Source organism: Poecile atricapillus, chromosome 7, assembly GCF_030490865.1.
Source record: "Poecile atricapillus isolate bPoeAtr1 chromosome 7, bPoeAtr1.hap1, whole genome shotgun sequence".
Taxonomy (NCBI): Eukaryota; Metazoa; Chordata; class Aves; order Passeriformes; family Paridae; genus Poecile; species Poecile atricapillus.
The window spans coordinates 9,453,830-9,473,890 of record NC_081255.1 but is presented as its reverse complement, the minus strand read 5'-3'; the positions used below and the strand labels follow the sequence as shown (position 1 = coordinate 9,473,890).

Sequence of the window (20,061 nt, the reverse complement as noted above, 5' to 3'; positions counted from 1 at the left end):
TCTGTGTCGTGCCAGAGGGAGAGAACCACGCCACCACCAGAAACTCCCAACTTCTTACCTTGGCACGCTGGGAGGAGCCCGGCTGGGCCGAGAGGGAACCTGGGGGGGTCCTCCATGGGCATCAGCGCTGGGAAATGGAGGCAGAGCTCCAGGGCGGAACGGGACTGGGGGAGCCCCTGACTGAGGGCCTGGAGAGGGGATTGCAGGAGCGGGTCCTCGGCCAGATAAGGGTCTGGTTGGGGGATTGTTCAGTGTAGGTCTCCTCGGAGTTGAAGGACTTGGAGGAGGTGATCTGGTGAAATAGCAGAGATTTGAAAAGTTCAGTAAGGTGGGGGTTCGGGTTTTGGGTTTTCTTTGATGTATTTTATTTTGCTTTAAACAAAAGTTGAAACCTATGACAGATGTTTTTTACTGGCATTTTCCTTTGCTGTCAGTGTCAGAGGATCACATACGATTAAGTCTCACGTGTTTCCCACTGACAACATACAAGCAGAGTGGTAAATATAATGGGTTTTATTATTCAAGTCCTAATAATGTTTTGATAAGTGGAATTTCTAGGACACGGAGCCTGAGATGCTGAATTATTTTAACAGCTTGCAAAAGGAGGCCAAGTGGATACACAAACAGGGTGATAGGAGCAGCTGCTATTTGAAGCATCAGAAAAGCTCTAACTCCACTGGAGTGGAGTTTTTTTGCAAGGCAAATATCCTGTCTGGTGCTCACATAAACATCCCCCAGAACAGGCATAGATGGGAAAATGTTTTCATTTTCCTCACAGATGTCATGAAGACCTGGAAGAACATCTTCCCCAAAAGACAGGCAGGGAGGGAGCTCCTGATGCCGACTCCATCTGCCTGTCCTGAATTTGGTGGCGATGCAGATTTGAGGCTCCTCACCTGCGTGCCTGCTGAAGCCACGAGTCGTCGACAGGAGGGGGAGCAGGGGTGGAGACCGTGCTGGTGCTGATGTCCCCGATGATGGCCAGAGCCTCCTTCAGGGCCTGGTACATGCGCAGGGTCTCGTCCCGCCGCTGAGCCTGCTCCGCCGACTCCTCCATCAGAGTGTTCTGGTCCTCAGAAGAATACAGGTGAGCCAGCAGCTCTGCGTTGATAAATTCTTTTACCTATTTCATCACACCAAAAAAAAAAAAAAAAAAAAAAAAACAAATCCAAACCACCAAAGAAATAAAAATTCCTATGGAAAATATAATGCTGAACAAATCCAGGGGGAGATGAATGGAAGCAGGAGGTTAAATCAGTTTCTCTCACTACCTTACACCAGTTCTCTGCAATTCTGTATCTCTGAGATGACACCTCTGCTTACAGTTCATTTCTAACAGGTCTTCCAACAGCTCCCAGGAGCCAGCTGGCATTCTGGGCCATTTCTGAAGGGCTGACTGGGAAGTAAGTGGCAGTACCATCAGATATAAATTCCCCAGGGAATGGGAATTTCCAGGTTTTATGACATACCTGTCAATTACTTTCTTAGCAACAATTTACTCTACTGTATCCAGTGTCTTTCATTTCCAGCAAGACTGTCAGATTCTGAATAACCCATCCACACACATTCAAATTGAAGGGAGAAGTCTCCAAGTAATCTAATTTACTATATTGATTTCCTGCTATGCCTGCCCTGGTTATGGAAACCTGGGGCACATTAGGAGACATAAAAAGCTAAAGGTACTCTGATTAAATAAGACTGTGGTAAATATACCAACTGCTGACCTACTAAATCCTTGCATTTGAGAATTTTGTTGCTGTTCTGATCTATTTCTCATCTGGTGCTTTGCTCCATAAAGTTTTTTTGAGCTGGAGATACTGATGATAATACATTCCCAGGATTCTGATTACATAAACCTGAGCTCCGTTCACACATGGGTTTGTGCTGGTTTTGTGAGTTAAAGCCTGACAGCGAGACTAAGGCAATGTTTGTGTTTAGAGGTCAGTGAGAGCAGTCAGACAGTGCAGGCATGGGACCCTTCCTGGTCACCAGCAAGGAGCAGGCAGCCAGCACAGACCTCACAGGGAAACAAAACCATATTGCCTGGTCTTGGCTGTCATTTCCTATTCATGTATGACAGGAGATGCACCAATTCTTAGCAAAGCTTGCAAAAATTTTCCATGAGTTTCACGCTGTTTTCCAGTAGATGGTACTGATCAAGAGCCAGAGTACACTACTTTCCTTGTGATTGCCAAAAACTCCACATTAAAAACATATCGTAGTTAAACAGCATCACATTCTGCTCGATGAAATGAACATTTTAATGGCATCACTTCAAAAAAAGAAGTCCTAAAATTAGATTAAGGCCAGAGCTGATTGTAAACGCATTGTTAAACCACAAATATCTGTTTGAAAAAAAATCAGCCTGTGACAATTATCATGAGAGGTCCCTGTCTGTCACTGGCAGAGGATTTGAGTAAATCCCTGAACTCCTCTGGAAAGGGAAGACTGCTTTGTTAAGGATGGTTCTTGGATCAGCCTCCTGTGCTGTACTAGACAAAGGAACATCTTCCACCAGAGCCACTTTCTCCAGCTTGGAAATGGAAGGGAAAGTGATGCTTACTCGTGTTTGCTCCTTTCTGGAAAGCAGACTCTCAGGGATGATTTAACACACCTTTTCCTTCACAGACATCAGGCCTGCAGTCAAAGCTGAACTGTAGCAAGCACCCAAATGCCAGATCTGCCCTGGCACTCTGGAATGGGGAAGACAACACACAGCACTGCCTTGAATGCAAACACAACCCATTCCCTGAGCTGCAGCTTGTCACCAACAAATCCTCTGGAGTTTTTCTCCCCAGCTGAGATCACTATCAGCACTGTTTATGGAGCATTCACTGACTACCCTTAAGACCACCCTTCTTGTATAATCCAGGATACCAAGGCACCACGAGCTACACATTTGTGTACATGTGTTTAGTTTGGGCATGTTTGAATTGGTAATGGTAACTCAATGCAATTCTGTGTGGTAGATGTATTTTCCTTTAATGTAATCAACATCCAGCCTAGGGGAAGAACAAGGGATGCACTTGGAATACAATAATGTAGGGCTTAGGCCCCAAAATATGCTCAGGGACAGCATCAAATTATTTTCTGTACATTGAGTTTGAATCTGATACTTTCCTTGAATTATAACTACTTGTTTATGGGCCCACAAAGTGGAAAGGAAGTTCTAGGAAAACTTGGGAGGTTGCAATTGTCATGGAAACAAATTCCTTGGGATCGATTTGTTTCCAGAGGTTTGGAGGCAACATGATGGGGCAGCAGAAAATACAGTGTGTTCATTAAGGGAAGGGAGGGTGTTTTCACTTAACTCCTGGTGGATGGGTTGGACCTCTGAATACTCCAAGGAACTTAACAGGACCCACCTTCCACCACAGCTCTGCTCCTTTCCAGACCTTTGCATAACCTTTTGGCAGGGCTCAACACTCTTAATTCAACCATTTCTTTCTCTTTTCAATAACCCCGATTTTTAAAAATTGCTATTTTTATTGTATTCAATATGGCATTTTACTGCCTATGCTGTACAGAAACAAATTCATTAATGCTTGTAGTGTCACTCTTCACAGCTCTTTCAAATGTTTTCTTTGCCACAAATTTAAACTCTAGGATGGAGGTGTAGGCCTCAGCTCACTAGGAAGCCCAAATGCAGCTTGGGACCATGAGGTCAGCTGAAATGTAGCTGATGTTTTAGTGTGTGGTTTCTGTGTGCCAGCCTGGCAGGCTTTATCAATGTCACCAACAGCTGATGAGACTGAAAGCACAAAATCTTCCAGTAATCTACTTCTGAGGGACTCACACACTTCAGAGACCCCTAAATGATTCCAGATGAGGAGGTGAGTGGCAGAAAATTTAATGTAAGCTTTCAAAAGCAACTGCTCACTGAGCTCTGCTGTTTCTGAAATGAAAGCTAAACCCCAGCCTTTTCCAGGGGCACTGGAGATAGGCTAAGTCAAAGCAGCAAGCTGCTAGCAATGATCTGAAAAGAGCAGTGAGGACACACACTCAACTTATGAAATCTACAGCATGGCTGATTTCCAGAAAAAAGGGCAGCTCCATTGTTCCCTTGGTTTTTTTTAGAACTTCACCCATAACTGGAGCATTACCTAGATCCTGACTGCCCTAAACCTGAAGAAGTTAATGAAAAATCTCTTGCCCTCGTGCAAAAATTCTGCTCATATTAAATATGCCAAGAAATCCCACTGAAATTTCCTGTCCAACCACCTAACTCTTAAGTGCAACACAAATTCCACAGGGCTAATGAAATCCATCAGATGAAGGCTAGAGGTGGCTCTGAGTCAAAAGTAAATGCTACCTTCTAATCACATTTGCCTCACAGCATATTGCACTTGTAAAGGCCGGTTGGTTTGATGACATCTCAGAAATAAACTGCTCAGAACTAGCAGGGGCTGTGCTTCCCACTAGTAATTTATATGGCAGCAGGGGCACTAATATTAAGCTTAGTTTTCAACAAGGTCCATTCAGAACTCTGCCAAGATCCCATTGCAGTGGAAAAACAATGGTATCTCAAAGCTGTTTTGTTAACCAAATAATCTTCAGATCTAAGGAAGACACACACAATAAATCAACCAACCACATCTGCTTATCTAAACAACAGTGTCCAAAGCTTCCAGATTTATTCCTTGAAAATGGTAACCTGAAAATATAAAGAAACCTAAACAAAATAAGAACTGCTTTATGAACCTGTGACAAAGGCTGAAGATTGAAAATCAAGGGAGCACAACTCTGCTCTGCCCACACAGAGCTCCCAATTCCTTTTCCTGTTATATCAAAACCACCCCCACCTCGAGTTACCTTTAAATAATAACTTATGTTCTGATTAAAATTAAATTAATTCACTCTTTAGGATTTTGGGATAAGCACTCAAGGCAGTGTGCCAGCCTTTGAGAAGGCTGCAGAACTTCCAAGTACTATGGAATACTGGAATATTTTGTCTACAAATGTGACATTTATTCTTCTCTCTAGTACCTGCTGTTGCTGCTCTATTCCAGAGGTGTGTTTGAGAGTGAGAGATTTGACAGACACGTTGAACTAATTTAGAACCATGGATTCTACTTACATTATTGATCATGAGGTGCATGATTGTTTTCGGTATCAAATCTCGGATACATTTGTTAATAATAGACATGTAGGAGTCCACAAGATTTCGAATTGTCTCCACCTGTCTTTCCAGCTGGGGATCCATTGAAAAATTATCTGCTTGGCCATTCTCTTCAGTTTCAGTCTACAAAGCAGAAAAAAGTAAAAAAAAAAATTCTTTCAGATTTCAGTAAACTTGAAATATATTGGGGGAAAAACTCCTGGACTTAAACTGTAGCAATCCAGCAACATAACTCTATATACAAAGACTATCCACAGGTTAAAATATGAAGTCTTGGCCTGTTTAAAATTAGTATTCAGCACCATGAACTTATCTTTAATGCCAAATGAGACTTTTTGCACAAAGTACATGTATGTATTTCCACACAAATTTCTAACTTTATGTTAAAGAAAGTTTAGTAAAGACAATAAAGAGTAAAGACTCACAGTGGTAAATGTCGCATCAAGAAATTCTCTCAGATCACTTACTGCAATACTTATCATCAAATCTTTTACCATTCACATTCAGCCAGCTGGACCCATGCAAGAAAGCAGCACCACAAGTCTGGATTTTGAGTTTTACCCTTCTGTGGGTTAAACCCACCCCTCTTATTTAAGGCTGACCCATTTGTGACAAATTTTGTCACAAAAAATCTGAGATCAGTCTCAGACTTGTTAGATGTGAATAGCACCTATATAAACAAAGAGTTTATAAAAGGTAACAGCAAAAGCTTCCAATTGCTTCCAATGCTCAAGGCTGAATTATGTATTTTAGGTCTCTTTTTCATTGGACAGAAATAAACCTTATTTGTATGTAAACAGCTGACCTAATTAAATATCAGGAACTTTAACTGGAAGCTAAAAGGCCTATACTTTGCTTCAGTCTGGCCTGTATAAATATAGGAAAACCTTAAAAAAAAAGTAGCAGCCTTTTTGGTGAAAATCAAACTGCTGTCTGAGGCTCTAAGATGCCAAAAGAATGGAATTTCTACCCAGACAATACAAAGAACAACGTTCCCCAAACTCTGATGTAATACTTCATCCTGAAAACAACCCTCAGATCATTATTAGCACAAACTATAGAAATATAAAACTGTTCTGTGGGTATTTTGAAACATAAAATCCTAGAGTCACAAAGTGTTTTGGCCTTGCAGCTCATCTCCTTCCAGGCAGGGACACCTCCCACCAGCCCAGGTTGCTCATCCAGCCTGGCCTTGCACGTGAAGAACACGAAGAAACAGAAGCACTGCAAAAACTGAAGAAGCCCATGAGAAGAATGAGTTCTGTATCAGCCCTGCCAGCACAGCTCCATTTACAACAGAGCTTTTTGCTAAAACTGGCACATGGCTGGTGCTTTAAAGATTTCTGGAGCAGCTGAGATCGGTATCAAAGCCACCAGTGAAAGGCCATTAGTGCTAAATATGCAAACATGTCACCAAAGAGGCTTCTCCTGCAGGAAACTGGCCCAAGAAAGGATTCCTGGTTTCATGTCCTAGTGCAGGGTCTGCTGCTGCTCACACAGCATTGGCAGATAAACCACTTGTAACCTTTTATACAGCTTGGGCAGTCCAGTCTAAATGAAATGGTGTGCTTGTGATGGGTTTGAGTTTTGTTAAGAAATAAAACCCCATGTACCACGTGGAAACAAAACAGAGTGTTTGTAAAAGAGCTTGCAAAAGTACAGGTGAGTTACTGGAAAAGCAGCTGATCTTTAAAAATAATTAGGAGTGCTTCCTAAAAATCTTGTGAGTGTGGAGGACACTGAAGGAGCTCTTAATGAAAACAGGGTTTTCAATGCTGTAACACTGGTAGGCACTACCTTATAAACCTTAATCTTTTTGTTAATAAACTGCATACAGCCAAAAATCACAGTGCAAAGATTATTTTCCTTAGCCTCCATGTCTAAAGAAAAAAAAATAATGGTAATTTTCCCTGTGAAATACCAATTCAATAAAAAATCATACATATATCATATATCTACATATTTTAGCCAAGTAACTGCAGACCAAAAATGCCCCCTCCCCAGTTCCCCTGTATTTCACATCTATTCTCTTTCTTTTCTTCTTTGCTGTCTATAGAAAGTGCAGTTTATTCAAGTATTTTTTTTCCTTTTATTTTTTTTTCACTCTTTAAATTACAGATTGCAGTAAGATTCCTAACTGGCTAAGCAGCAAAGTGACAGATGTTTATCATTATCCTCATCAAGAGAATGTAAAGTAAAAATAGTAATTTGTCTCTGATCTTTAAGGCAAAGGGTAAGAGTCTCTTGTTTGAAACTGTAACAGAGCTGACTTCATACTGTTGATTTATTTTCTCTGAAATCAAAAAAGATCAATCTTTCATGACTTTACAGTAATTTATTATGAAAGCTTCTGGCCATAGTATTTCTAATGATTTGATGTCTCAACCAAAGGCTTTTCATGCCAGAAACCATCTTGTTTGCATCGCATCATGCAGATGGAAATCTGCTTCCAGCAGATTTCTGTGCCCTCCAGGACACCTCCAAGCATTAAAAAGCTTTCTTTGCTCAGCAGCCTCTGCTCTGTGCCAGCAGCAGCAGCCACAAGTGAGGTTGCCTGGTAAGGCTGGGCATCACAAGTGACAGAGATGCCCTTTTCCACCTCCAGGCCATTCTTTAACAACAGCTCTTGTCTCTCTGAGCCTCACAGTGACTCCACCTTCAGCCCAAGCCCCTGCCACTCTTCCTTACAGCACTCAAAGTCTGCTCAATGAATAAACCCAAATCAAACACAGGAGCAAACCCTCCCAGCTTTCTGACCACTGCAGGAAAGGAGAAGGAAGAAGGTTCAAACAGGTTTCCATGCCCCCTTTCCCAACAGCCAAGGCAGCCCCAGCTCTTTCAGCTCCTCATCCCCAAGCCAGAGCTCACTAATTCCAACAGCAAGTGTTAAGTGACAGCACATGAATCTGGACTAAGTTTTTAGTCAGTTGACTCTTGCTTAATACTGCTATTAATTGTTGACAGGAAAGGAATCTTACTACTTCAAAGGAATGCAAATGCAATCACTTTAGGGAGTTCTGTAAACCTCCAACAAAGAAGCTAAGGAAGAAGCTAGAATGCTAAAAAACAGGTAAAGGAAATGAATTCATCTGGGAAAACTCCAGATCAGGGTATGTGATGAAAACACAGCAAGGCTGCAAGGAAGCAACAGGTGAAAAAACCACAGATGAAGAGAAGCCAATGTGGGAGCCAGGGTGGTGCTTCCATGAAACCTTCCACACAGCCACAGACATCCTTCTCTTCTGCTCCCTGCACTTTAGGAGATTAAAAATATCCATCCCCTGCACTCTGCTGTGGTCTCACCTGTCTTTCAGAAGCTGCTCTGTGATCCCTGCATAAAGAGCTGCTACTGAAACCCAAGGTACATCACTGCTCCTCTGCAACTTCCCTGCATTTAGACACCTCCTGTACTAGGAGTGTGTTAAGGATTAACTAATAAATCTTACAAGAGCAGACTAAAAACTGCCTGTGAAATCCAAACCACTTAAGTTTGTGGGAATTTTACTGCTGGCTGCAGTGGGAATAGGATTTCATCGTTTCTACCAGAAAAGTTATTGATCTTCTGAAGATTGGAAACTCTCTGCTGCAAGGGGAATGATTTAGTGTGGTACAGGAGATGCAGGCACGAGGAACTGTGTGCAATCCAAAACAAAGGAGTAATACCTTAGAATATCAGGGTCATTCTTCTGATTGTAGAAATTATAAGCAAGTTCATAAGGAATGTCCCAGGGAAACTTAATGAAAAGTGATTCCTTTTAAAATTCACAGCAAAACTGGGTAACACTCTGAAAACAGTCCTGAGCTGGCCACACAGAGAGAGCAATACTTCTAATTTCCATGATTTCATTACATTCAGGGCAGCTGCCAGCATATTTAAGCATGTCTTGTATAACATTCCTGATGTCAGTTCCAAGAAGGAGCATTTGTCTAGCATTTTCATTAAAGAAGTGTATCAACCAATTTTCTGTAATCAAAGAGCCATTCTATTAACAATGACCATGAGGAAGCAGACTGGAAGGTAACTGACTCAAGGGTAAAAATCAGAGCAGCAGCAAAGCCATGCTCTGTACAGTAAGAAATATGTCCATGGCTGCAGGAAGAAATGGCTCATTTAAAAGCTGCTTTCAGCTCTTTCATTTACAGTTCCAAGTTCATAACAACAACGACCACCTGAGAATTAATTATGCCAGCCAGATTAATTCACAGCTGCTGAAAATACATATAAAATCTGTTTTATGTATCCCTGTCCAAGTAAGTTTTTTCTTTAATGCACCAACACTCAGCACACTGCAGTTGTCCTAACCCCCCCTGCTTTTCCCTAAATCTTTACAATTGATTCTCTCTTCATTGCAGTTTGATGCTGGATATATAATTTAGCTGAGATCCTCTCAGCTGTACATAGCGTGCTTTTTGCCAGAGGACTGCTGAAACCACATGATGGCTTCACACAGTGAGGTTTTCTTACTGGAAGGAACCACAAGTAAATGACAATACATTACTTTTTGTGTATTTACAACAAAGCAAGCAGCAGAAAAAGAACACTTCCCGGGTAGCTTGGAAGCTGGCTTTTTCCCTCACAGAGGGTGACTTTGCCACTCTCTTCCATGCTTTCAGCATGTCCTGACTTTGTACTGCTGCTCCCTTTAGAGAGCCACCCACAGGCTGCTCCTTTCAGCTGCTGTGCCTCCATGAGCAGCCCTGAACTGCTCCAAGCAGAGCTTCTGATTCCCTCACACAGCCCATCTCTCTCACTTCACAGCTCCCAGAAGAATGAGTGCAATTTGGTTCACAAGTATTTCACTCTCCAGATTAGCCTGAGCCATCATTACTCTGATTCTTCTCTGTGGATCCAGACATTGCCCAGTGCAGACCATCAGCTAAATCCTCCTGCAGAATCCACACACTGTTCCCCAGGTGCCTCCATGGCTTTAACCATCCCAGATCCTGTCAGGCTCTCTCTCCCTGCCTTATTCCATCAAGAAGCTGATTTGGAGCTGTGAGACTGAGGAGGAATGATGTATTACCAGAACTCCAAGAAATCTGGACTTACTTCCATCTCACAGCTCTTAATAGATTGAATGGCAAATCAATCCAATCTCCTTTTAGAGCAGGGATTCAGCTCTTAGGGGTAATAACACAGATACCACCCATTTCAGACTTCAGCAAAGCTTTCTGACACAATCTCAAGTGACATTTTCATTAATGGAAGTGTGCTTTCCCTGCAGTTTCTCTTGGATGCTCATTGCCATAGAAAAGCTGCCAATGGCTTGCTGGAAACTGGAGAACTGTATCAAGGGGACTTTCATATGGGCTGTGGTTTATAATGTGCTTATTAAAGTCTTAATGCTCAGGATGGTGGGTTATAGCCTGGGTTTACTACATGTACACATGAGAAGAAACTGGAAGGGAATGTGGACAAGTTAGATGATAGGATGAGAGTTCACAACAACATAGAGAAACAGGTTGAAAATCTAGATGAATTCATTGTGAATGGGAAGTATTTGACTTTACAGATTCTCCTCAGCTGGAAGGGTGTCACGCTGTGACAAAGTGACCACACAGACTCTCCAGTTTAATTCCTCCAGATCTTCTTTTCTAGACAGCTCTGAGCAGGTCTGAGAAGGTAAAACTCTCATTGCTCATGAAACCAACCCATCACCATCACTGGGCAGCTGGAACAACACCCCTGGGCCGTTTCTGACAAGCAAACAAGGAACAAACAACACCTGCAAAGGTTGTTTTCCTTCTCCAAGGACTGTTGGGATTCCTCCTTATGATTTCTCAGGCCAGAGTGAGAGAGTTGTGTGACTCAGTTTCCCACAGGCTCAAGCTAGATCCTGAAGCCTAAAAATCTCTTATTTGATGACTGTCAGTCCTCACAGAAGGGACCCACACAAGGATCATCAAGTCCAACCCTTGGCCCTGCACAGGACATCCCAAGAATGCCACCACGGGGTTCCTCAGGCAGGAATAAATCATTTATAAACACAGTGTGAGAATGGCCACTTCAGCAGAAAAGGAGCTGTGTCCACAGTGCAACATAAACTGAGCATGAGTCAATAAATGTCTGGCTAATATGAAATCAGTACAAGAATTGTGCATCCAGTGCTGCTTATTGCACCACCAGAAATTTAAGGAACATTTTGAGAGTGTTCACAGGAAGCCATTGAATATTGCTCAGGGCTCTGTAAAATATTACCTGAAGGCAAAAGGCAAGATAAATTAGGATTGATGTGTTCAAAAGAAATCACTTGTGGAAGGGTAGAGATCTTTGCAAATGGCAAAAGATGTCAAATAAGTATTTGGAAAGTGTTTTATAGTAAACACAGTGAAGCACAGAAATAGATGGACCAGGAGAGCTGCAAATCTCTTCCAAGGATTAGAGCAGCATCCCTCAGAAAAAACCTAGGTACAGAGACTTTTCCTTGAGAAAAATAGGCAGCCTCTCACATCCCTCCCATCCAGAGGGTGCTGCTGGGTGCAGAGTGCTGTGAAATTGCCCACCACATTGTAACAAGAAGAGGGATTCCTGAAAATACAAAAATAAAATAAAATAAAATAAAATAAAATAAAATAAAATAAAATAAAATAAAATAAAATAAAATAAAATAAAATAAAATAAAATAAAATAAAATAAAATAAAATAAAATACAGTATCTTCTACTTTTTGTTCTGTGCAAAAATCGAGTGAAAAATCAAACCTTGCTGTGAATGGCTTTCTCCCCTCAAAGAATCTGCACTTCAGTTTCACCATGTGCTGCCATGTACACCTCTCACACAAAGGACTTTTACATAACCCACCCTGCACTGCAAGTTTTGACTGGGGGCCAACAGCTGCTTCATGCCTTTCAGAAGAGACTGCTGGACAAGCAAAAGCAGAAAGAGGCTGGCATAAGGAAAACAGCACCTTTGTTTATAAAACAAATACTACTTTGGAATTTGCAAACTTTTCACTCAAAGAATTTCCCTGTCATAACAACACATGAAGTGCCTCATACTTAGCAGAGCACATTACCAAAAAATAAAAATAAAAATCTAGGATATGAGACATTATTGGCACGGTATTTGCTATTATTTCAGTGTAGAAGGATGTCAGTGAATATTGCAAATGTGGTGAGTTAACCTGGAATTCAAGTCATGATGATGATGATGATGATGATGACATGAAATGTGGTCAGATAATGTTCAGGCTGAAATTTATTGTGGATTTGTTACCAAATGCATGAAACACATTCCCAGAGACAGCAGCCTGACCCATTAATTGTGAGTGGAATAGAATCATTTGCTGGGAAAGGAGGCAATCAATGGGTGGAGGCATCAGCCGGACATGTGAGGATTAAAGGATTAAAGCTACTGGCTGTGGTGTGCAGTCCCCTAAGAACCAAAACAAATACAAGTCCCAGAGTTTCTATCAAAGATGATGAAAACAGAAAGCAAGAAAATTAGTCATTCACGAGGCTGTATTAATCCATGGGAAGTTTTAACACAAACACTGAAATCTCACCTTTCCTCTCTGTTATTTACTCCCTTATTTAGCAGTAACCAAGCAAGAGAGGGTCATTAACAAAATTTTCCTTATTCCAGCAACATTGCACAAGGCTCAGCTGAAGGAACAAGGAATTTTCCTATTTTTGAGATGAAATTGTGCTCAGTTAGTGCTCAGTGCACAGACAGGGGCTGAGTGAAATCCTTTGCCTGAGATGACATTTTTAAAGTGCAGCTTATGACGTGTCTGCGTGCAAGACTTGCACTTTTTTCACCAAATGTCATCATTTCAGTGGTAGGTACCCAGAATAATGAATTAAAATCATAATCTGTTCCAAAGGAATATTGCACTGAGCTCCTTTTCCATGGTCCTTCCTCATTTGTTCCAGCTGAGCTGGTAACTTGTGAGTACTCAGCAGCCTGGCTGAAGTAATAGAGGAGGAGGAGGAGGAAGAGGAGGAGGAAGAGGAGGAGGAGGGGGAGGAGGGCAGCAGATCCATGTGCAGATCCATGTGCATGGGCTCAGAGGGGCCTTGCAGTGGGGGAGCTCTGTACAGCATCCAGTGCTGGGCTCTATAAATTACAACCTTCTCTTTTATTTTTATTTCACCTAATGCAATGTGTCCCCTCTAACTCCCGCTCTTTTCCATAATTAATGGTTTCTAGGAAAATATTCTGAAATTCTCCCCTGATAAGCACCTAGACAAACTTGATATTTCCTCTCTGAGACACAAAAGAGGACATTAAACTGTTTTCACCCCCACATCCCTCGAGCCATGAGAAGTACCAGATCTGTCTCTGCTGGGCCAGACTAAGCCCTGGTTCACCACAAACTCAGTGCAGCACCGACAAATGATCTCCATAGTAAATGATGCAAATAAGAAATGTCAGCATGTTCCAAAATTCCTCACTTAATCTTATTGCCAGTTGTATAGTCTGGATAATCAGTAAATAAATCCCTCTAACTTTGCTCAAATCCTCAGAGGCTGAATACACAAGAGCACTTTCTAATTCATTCTCATTAACCTTCCCAGCTCTAAACAAAGTCATTTCCTACTTTTCTTAGGGTCTGAATTTTCCACTGGCCTCTGCAACACCTGATTTAGCAGCAATGATTTCTCACTTGTGATTTCTCTTTCGAACTGGCATTGTTCCTTTTCCTCACACATGTGCTTGCTGGAATAGCACGAATCAGCAAGATTTAAAACCTCCCATTCTCAAGTTTGAAGCCCCTAAAGGGAAATTGCAGTGGTGATGCCAAGGAACACAGTCGTACGTTATTTGACTTTTCCTCAGGCAGGCTGACAGCAGAGGGGGAGGAGGGGAGGAAGGAAAGGGGAAGGGAGATGAAGATGGCATTTTAATAGCACCCACACTGGTTTCACACAGTTGGATCCCTGGGCTCTGGAGCACCACCATTTCCTTTCCCCTCTGCCCCACATTCAGCCAGCACTGCTCAGCTCTATGGGGAGGGCTCTCAATCTTTTTTCCCCAGCATGGATCACATCACAGCAGAGAAATCTCACAGAAACCCCCTGGCCCACCTTTAACCCCAATTCTGACATCCCATCACCAACCCTTGCAGGAACCACCCCACCCACATCCCAGATGAGCCAACATTCCTGCCAGGATGAGATAGATTATCCCTCCACCTCCTGGCCCAGTTCTGTCTCTGTAGCACCCACAGTAATTTCCTAGCTGAAAAAAAAAATAGTAAGAAAGAGGAAATGTATTTAATCTAATTTTGTAAGTGGACACACAAACCACCAGCATTTCATGTAGATAAATGTGCCTTTCCCAGATGTCAATCATATCCCAAGCATAGCTTGAGCTCTCATCAAAACATTTTATTGGATAATTCAGTTCCTAAGATTCAAAGTTCTCATCACATTAGCTCTCTGTCAGGGCTTATGGAAAAAAATTCTGGAAGAACTCTTATCCCAGCAGAGCATCAATGATCACCATATCCATACTCTCCATTTAAAGCTGCAAACAAAAATGGGACCTGCACCAGTCCTGTAGCAAAAAAGCCTCAAAACAGAGCAGAGGAGGAATTTAAAAACACTGAGGGCTTTACTGAAATTTAACAAATATTTCTAAACAAAAGAAAATCATCCATAGAGGAGCATTTTGGATTCGTGCCACGAAAACAGAAATTGAAAATTATTGGGTAAAATTATTTTCAGAGTGAGAAATGAGTTGTGAGCAATTATACATAACATTTATGATGTGGTTTCCATTTTGTAAAACTATGACAAAGCCCTTCTATGCATTCTATAAAAGCAGTAGAAAATGAAAGTTGGGGTTTTTTCCCTCCTAAAAATACATTTTATTTAAGTGAAGGTGAGATTTTGGTGAGTTAATACACATCTGTAAGCAACAAACATAAACACTTCATGTTATAAGACCACATTCCCTTTGGCACAAACCACAATGAAACTATAAAGTTTAAAACTTAAATCACTCTGACCTCCTCTCTGTGGGGAAGGTAAAGGACATCAGTGATTAGGACTGTGACCATATGGAGTTTACCTTTGCAGTTAAAATTACCTGGCTTTGCTGTTGCCACAATCAAACCTAATTTGGCAATTCACTTGGTTATTTCTGCAATTGAACTTTTTTTAATGACCTATTAGGGCGTTTTCAGTTCAAAATTATTTCTTCTGTCACTGATCAGCAGCAAAAGGCAAAGTCAAGACTCATTCTTGAGGAAAGCCTGTCCTGGTGGCAAGATGAGGAGCAGGATCAGGCACAATCCTCAGGATTACAACTGCTTTTGTCAAGAGGAGGAAAAACTTCCACCCCCATCAGGGCTCCCCCTGCCCTGCTCCAGGGTTTGTGCTGGGAAGAGCTGTGGTTTCATGGATCATCCCAAGCACTGAATGTCTCACAGTGGAGCTACAGACACAAAATTCCCCTCTTCTTCCCCTATGCTTCTAAATGTTTTCTGCAATGAAATTACTGGGAGACAGCTATATCCAAGGGCAGGCTTGGAATTTGAACCCATGGCCTTCTGGCTTGGAGGTGAGACTATTCCAAACCGAGCCAAAGTGACACATACATAATATGCTTTCAAGGATTTTAGAGAGCTCTGTCATGATTTAAAAACACTAAAGTCTTTGTGGTACAAACCACAGGGCAGGAAAGAGCTGGGGCTCCCTTTTTACTGCTAATTTTAGCCAATGAATTGTTTATAATCTCCTGCAAAATACATAAAGCCTTATTCTGCCTTAAGCTAAGAGAGAACAGCCTTTCAAAACTTAGATTCTTAATTACAGTGTTCCCCTGCTACATGGGATGGAGGCAGGTTCCAAAATTGTGTCAGAGTATATGAAGTGATAAAAAGAGGATGAGTGAGCTATTTTTAAACATACTCAAAGACTTTGAGGTCAAAATCCCTGAATTTACAGCCTTATGGCTACATTAAAACTCATGGTCTATTAAGACCTTTGAATATAATTTCATTTGAGATTCCTCTGCCTTCAGAGCTGTGTGTTCCCTACCAGCCTCCAAAACCTGGGGTGCCCCAGGGAGCCACCTTTAAGCACAGGTTATTTCCCTGCTGTAGCATTTGGGAGATAAAGGGGATGAGATGCTTCCAGCCCAGCACATTCCCTCCTCCTCCTCTTTTTTTTTTCCCCAGACATTCTGCAAACCAGAGGCTTGCCTTTGCAGATGGCCAGGAAGCGAGGGGGTTAGACAGAGCTGGAGGAATCTTAGGCAAAAACACAGAATTTCTCCTTACCCTGCCCAGTGTGGAAACCCAGCACAGCCTCAGATTTGCTCATTTTCCCCTCTGAATGTGTTTCCCATCTGAAAAGGGCACCTGAGCACCTGCTGCCCAGGAACAATCAGGTTTAAACAACAGTCTGATCTCCTCTCCTACAGCTTCTTCCCCACCACAGGAAAAGGACTCCAGAACAAGTCCTGAGATATTTTTGACTGTTTGGAAAATCCAGACTTGTACCAAAATCTCTTCATGGAAATAAACCATGCACAGGCATCACCTGGGGAGGACTGGCCCTGCCTCTGCCCCCAGAAGCTTCCCAGCACTGAGAGTGCCACTCCTAATCTCAGGTTTGACTCAGGATGAGTAAAAGCTGTCCCCTGCTATACACACATTGGTTTATTTCTGTAATGATCAATAAAAATAAAAAACTTTTTTTTTCCCATGGGAAAAAGGCCACACAGTGAAAAGGAACCAAGCTGAAAGACTTTCCCTGCCTCACAAGTTGAAATAACTCTCAGATGCTTTTCACCATCCACATTCTGCATCACCTTTAGGTGTGTTTTACACTATAGGCCAAACAAGTGGCAGCAAAGGCTTCAGGGCTCTGAGGACGCTGCAGAATTATTTGCACCATTTGCATTGTTCATGTTCTAACTGAGGTAAGGTTTTATGGGAAGCCACTGCACAGAGAGGAGCTGCTGGTTTGGAAAAGACCAGATGAAGGTTACAAACACCAGAGGAAGACAGTGGACCCTAAAGCTGTTTTCAGGTGAGGGGATTTATTTGTCCAAATTCTGCAATTGCATTTACCTGAGCATCATTTAAACCTGTCATTTTTTTTTTCCATTTGTGATGCATGACATAAAATACTAATGAACTGTAGATGGCCCAAGTAAGAGCAAAAACTAGTCCAAACAAAACTCAAATCCTTTTCTTGATTGCATATGGATTTATAAAGCCATAAACCCATGGAACAAGCACAAAACAAAAGCCTTGTAAAAAAAAGGTTTAGTACAAAAAAGGCCAAGTGAGCAGTTGAAAAAATCATCCAGTGCTCTTGGTTCTGTTAGTAATTAATGTACACTCATGTTTCAATCAAAAGGAGTCACAGGAATGGGTTGTGCATTTTATCTACCAGAAAATCACAACTTATTATCATGAGAGGGTCTCCCACTTGGAGCAATGCTGGATGGATCCATGTTCCTACTGAGACATTTTGCACACATTTCATATTTTTACAAATTCATGCTATTAATCCATCCCATAAGCATTAAAGTCTAATTCAGAACTTCCCTGTGTCCATCTGAAAATCTTTACCATTACAGGAGAATGTGGTGAGTTCAGGGACACTTTCTCTCCTTGAGGTCACGAGCTGTCATTCCTGGATGGATCCACATGAGTTTCATGAGAATTGCTCCTTTCAGGAATTGGGCTCAACCCATCCCCAACCACAGTCCCCAGGAATCTCCTTCCCAGTATCCACTGGTATTTAATTAAGACTACAACTGCTTCCTTACATTTCTGCAGTGGCAAAACCAATTTTAAAGCTTTTCCTACAGGTGCCCTTCATGAGTTTGATTTTCAGATTTCAAAGAATTCCTTAACTCCACACTACACCACAAATCATCCTTCAGCTACATCCTGTACTCCTGCATCCCCCTCTGCTCCCAGCAAAACCCCTGCCAGAATTCCCACCGTGTTTAATAGTCCTGTCCTATTCCCCCCAACTCCTAACTGAGGTTAATTTCTTTTCTCCAAGCATAAACAGAAAGCAGCAGGTAAAAAAGTTTTGTCTAATGTGGCACTAAGGCTGTGGAATTTACTCCCATGTGAGAATGGCACAATAAAGTCATTTGTTTAAAAGTAAATTGAAAACATTCCAGTCTTCTCAGGCTTACAACTATTAACTTTGGTTTCTGCACAGCGCTGTAGAATGTCTGGCATCAAAGACACTTTGTACATTGCACTGAACTTGCACTGGACACTGTTAGTGGACCATTAATCACAGCAAACAAAGATCCCATGCAAACACAGAAATTATTGACTTTTCACATGTTCAGCATGGCCTAGCAAAGGTTAACACCACAGCTGCTGGATGCTGCACATTTTGAGGCATGAAGTGTTGACAAGGCATCTGAGAGCGTGCAGATTTTTCAATTGATAATTACATATTCCACATGAAACAATTCTTATTTGTGCCTAATTCTGTCTGGAATTAGACAGACACCTTCCTCAGCATGAATTAGCACAATTCAGATGCCTACAAAAGCATGTCCTTCTTTCAGCCACACACAAGCTGTGAGTGCAGGGGCAAGGGTTAGTGGCAAGAAAATCCACGAGGATGTGATCCAAGGTTCACAGGAACCACTGCTGAAGGAAGTGAGGGTTTATGGAAACAGGCACTGAGAGATCAACTCGCCTGAGGGAACTGAACCAGTAGAAAAATGAAAGAATTGGAAGATAAAAAGCACTCAGTGGCCAAGGAAGCACAGAAGAAAGGCCATGGTGTGGAATCACAGGCTGCGTTTGAGTTGCAGTTCACTGATAATGTCAAAGGACAAAGTGCTGTGGTCCAGGAGGGTGAATTACTGGCACTCACAGGCAGTTTTCTGTCATCCAGAGCAGGAAAGGGGAAAATCTGAGCCATCAGCCTTGAAGTTTCTTATCTGACAGCATGATTTCCATTGGGGTCCACAAAATTCTTGCACCAGCTTTCTCAGGTGAGAGAAACCTTACTGCAAAATCATCATTCTCTCCTAGCCAGGGCAGGAGATGGGAATGGAAACAGTGAGGGAATAAATTGGTACCTTCAAAAAAATAAAGAACAAGCAAAGAAAACCAAACAAAACAAAATAAAACTATGATAAATCCTCTTAAATGCTCATGGATATCCACCCACATGCAGACATCAGCTCCCAGTAATGCAGCAGCTCCTGCTACTACCCATGGAGAGGCTGCAGAATCACAGATGGAGGTACCAGCACTTGGTTCTGTGGAACAGCGAGGGCAGCAGCCAGACTTAACAAAATGAGAAGAAAACTGATGCAAATACAGGCTTGTGAGTCAAACCATGACTGCATGCAAGGCTTTTGAACGTGCTTCTAAAGAGAGACCTTAAATAAAATTAAAAAAAGAAAAATAAAGGTGGCAGAGCATGCCAAACTCAGCAAGTTAACTGATTTTTCAGATCTTTGATTCACATAGTGATACCCTTAGGAGACTGGCAAATAAGCTTAGAAAGATAAGTATTAATGACAGAATAGTGCAGTGAAACAACTTTCTAACAGATAAATAAGTTAAAATGTGGAAAGGAAAACTTAAAATAGCAGCCTTGAAGGATTCATTTAATGTGGAAAGAAGAACTAGAAGCCTTGAAGGATTTAATCATCAAAGTGTTGCATGGATGGGTCTTACTGAAATAAAATAGCATAAAAAAAAAAATAATAATAATAATAACCAGTTAAATTTGACTCTGCCCATTAGACAGAATTGTGAGGTAATGCCAACACAATGGGAGATTGAACCCTGTCCTGGAAGACATGGATAACTTCAAGGATTGAAGAAACAGAGACAGGATCAAATCACAGCTATAAGCTGGCAGAGCAATGACAGCTGCTGCACGGGACAGGGACAGGGAGCTCACCAGCTGGCAATAAAAACAGGAAGGAAAGGCCAGGAACATCCAAGTGAGCATCAGATGATTCCAAGGCACTGCTGTGATGTGGCC

At 41.8% G+C, this 20,061-nt stretch overlaps 1 protein-coding gene across 2 annotated transcripts in view; it reads right to left on the bottom strand.

Moving 5' to 3' along the window:
• DNM3 (dynamin 3) overlaps window positions 1-20,061 on the bottom strand; it is a 169,316-nt gene that overhangs the window by 18,722 nt on the left and 130,533 nt on the right. For both annotated transcript variants that reach the window (XM_058842696.1, XM_058842697.1), the window contains 3 exons: window positions 5,078-5,242; window positions 897-1,123; window positions 59-292 (listed from right to left, as the gene is read on the bottom strand). In XM_058842696.1, coding sequence (XP_058698679.1) covers window positions 59-292; window positions 897-1,123; window positions 5,078-5,242 — 626 coding nt within the window. The remainder of the gene's footprint in view (window positions 1-58; window positions 293-896; window positions 1,124-5,077; window positions 5,243-20,061) is intronic.